General features: G+C 37.5%; 1 protein-coding gene across 1 annotated transcript in view; it reads left to right on the top strand.

Moving 5' to 3' along the window:
* Window positions 1–2,749, top strand: part of LOC107696901 (ral guanine nucleotide dissociation stimulator-like) — a 21,768-nt gene that overhangs the window by 17,182 nt on the left and 1,837 nt on the right. Inside the window, exons 11-12 of the mRNA XM_016497472.1 lie at window positions 160–411; window positions 1,038–1,152. Of these exons, the coding sequence (XP_016352958.1) occupies window positions 160–411; window positions 1,038–1,152 (367 nt within the window). The remainder of the gene's footprint in view (window positions 1–159; window positions 412–1,037; window positions 1,153–2,749) is intronic.

Below are 2,749 nucleotides of genomic sequence, written 5' to 3' on the forward strand. Positions count from 1 at the left end.
TTGTGTGTGTGTATGTGAGTCAGCACCTGATGGTTTTCTTTCACTGAGACTGTGGATTTGATCTGCTCTGGAATCATCAGTTCTTCTCTCACTGCTGAAGTCTGACCCGAGAGAGAAGCTGCAGACGTGCTCAGTCTCTCTGTCTGTCTTGTCCTTCAGTTCTGGGAGTCCACATCTCTATCGTCTCTGGACGCGTCGGGTCTCGGCTCAGGTTCTGGCTCCAGCAGTGCCTCCTCGTCTTCGGTGTCGTCCACACCGGTCACAGCGTCCCGCTCACACAAGCGCTCCGTCTCCGGCGTGTCCAGCTACTCGTCTCTCTCTCTGCCACTTTACAACCAGCAGGTGGACGACTGCTGCATCATCAGAGTCAGCCTGGACGTGGACAACGGAAACATGTACAAGAGCATACTGGTGAGAATAGTGTCAAATAACGGAGAGAATCATCTAGATCAGTGCTTCACGACTCAGATTTTACATTACGTCCACAGAAGCAAACTCCTCAGCTTTCAGTGACAACTCACTTTTTTCAGATCAAAATAGGTCACCAGTGAGATTTGCTTAGATCCAGTGAGAAGTGTTTTTATGAGGTGGGGGGGGGTCTTACAAGAGTAATAAAGAACTCTGGGGCCGGGTGCATAAACTGTTTAGACTAGTCTTAATAAGTTAGTCATCTCATTTATTTTCTTCAAGAAATTCAGTTATGAAAAGTTAGATTGGTCTTGTTTGTATCAGAAGAGTAAGATCTGGGTAACTGCTAGTTGATCAAACTAGTTCTTAACACACAGTCTTGCAACAAGATGTTAAAAGTTGGGTTTTTTGTGTGAAAAATTAGTTTTGGACATAAGGTAATAAAAAATAGCTTAAAGTAACTACAGATGAGCATGTAAAGCAAATATCTTTAATGGAAATCCCGTGTGGAGCATGCCCTCAAGCCACGCAATCTTCTCACCTTTTCCCTCTTTACCTGTTTGCTTCTCTGTAAGTCTCAACACAGTACCAAAGCTGTTTGCGTGTGTGTGTGTGTGTGTGTGTTTCAGGTCACCAGTCAGGATAAGACTCCTGCAGTCGTGAGGAAAGCCATGATCAAACACAACCTGGACCGCGAGCGAGCCGATGATTATGAGCTGGTTCAGAGAATCAGTGAGGAAAAGGGTCAGTCTTCATAAAGTCCCTAAGAATATGGCATAAAACAGCTGAAAGATAACCTAAACATGCCTCTGCTGATATCTGCCGCCTCGTCTGGCCGATGAGCTCAGTTTTGTCAGATGTTTGGTTGAAAGAAGTTGAAAGTGTAGGGCCTTATGAAATCCAAATTCCATTTGATTTTTTCCCAAATTCTGTTTTTTCCGTTTAAATTTTTCTGGACTCCTTTTTAATGGTTAAATTAAAAAAACAAGCAAAAAGCATGTAAAATTATGAAATTTATACAATTTCACATCAATTTATTAAAAGTTTAACAAAAATGCCATGTTCAGGGCGATGTTCCCTCTCATTTTTTTCTTGCTGAGCAAAACCTTTCTCTGTTGGGTGGACATTTCTGAGCAAAAATATTTATATATACAAAAATATTTATATCAGACCAGTGTAACTTTTAATTTGAATGTGTTACATATATTTTGTTATTTATGTTTGATGCAACTAAATGATGCACATTTTAGGTTAACTGAGAATGCTCTGTTACTTACAAAGAAATTCTATTAAAAATCATTTTAAAAAGTCTCACACAGAACAGTTTAATTCTTTATAGTAATATGATATAATATATAACTAATATGAAAAAATAAAGCAGTTATTGTTCATGAATTCCCTTTTGGAGGTCAATTAATTATTAGGCTTATAATATAATATATTAATATTAAAACAAAAACAAATATTTTCAATAAATATGTTCAAAAACATAACCATGTGAATTATTTTAGTTATCAGTGTTATAGCGACACCAACTCTATGCATTGTGATTATTACTGGAATGCTTTCCCAACTCATTTTTCCGTCCGCCTGGGCCCTATGAAATATTTAATTTTTTCTCACCATTTGTTTTATTGTTACCAAATTCTCTTTTAGCATGTCTAAATATTTGAATGCATAACAACAACTTCATTTATTCAAATGTATTCTTACAATAGCCTTATGAATTAATTTTTTTTCCCTCAGAAATTCTGTTGTGTATTTAAATTTTTCTGGTTATCAAATGAACATTCATTTCATTTATCTTTTAATTATTGAAAATTAAAAAATATATATTTTTTGGGCAAACAAAGGGGATTTACTATTAAAAGGAAGAAATGTTGCGTGATTTTAGTTTGAATACGTTTGAATAATTTTAGTAGTAGTATGTACATTCTACTGAACAATAGTAATATATTTCTGTCTTCAAGTTAAACCGAACTTTTATTTTGACGGGTTGCCGTGAATACCGTTAAATTTCTGTGTGTATGATATGAGGCTAGTTTTACTCAAATGAAACGCTCATGAAGTGACTCTCAGAGCAGTTCTGGAAATTGTTCATGTGTTTATGTCCTCGTTTAGTGAGACGACAGACGCTGTAATCACCGCGAGCGTCATGCGCTTCAGTGTGTGTGTGTGTAGTAAACAAACCACGCGTCTGCGCCATTCACACACACACACACAGAACACACACTCTCTCACACACACACACACACACACACACACACACACAGAACTCACTCACACACACACACACACACAGAACTCACTCACTCACTCACTCACACACACACACACACAC

Source organism: Sinocyclocheilus anshuiensis, unplaced genomic scaffold, assembly GCF_001515605.1.
Source record: "Sinocyclocheilus anshuiensis isolate Anshui unplaced genomic scaffold, SAMN03320099.WGS_v1.1 scaffold1376, whole genome shotgun sequence".
In the NCBI taxonomy this organism is placed as follows: domain Eukaryota; kingdom Metazoa; phylum Chordata; class Actinopteri; order Cypriniformes; family Cyprinidae; genus Sinocyclocheilus; species Sinocyclocheilus anshuiensis.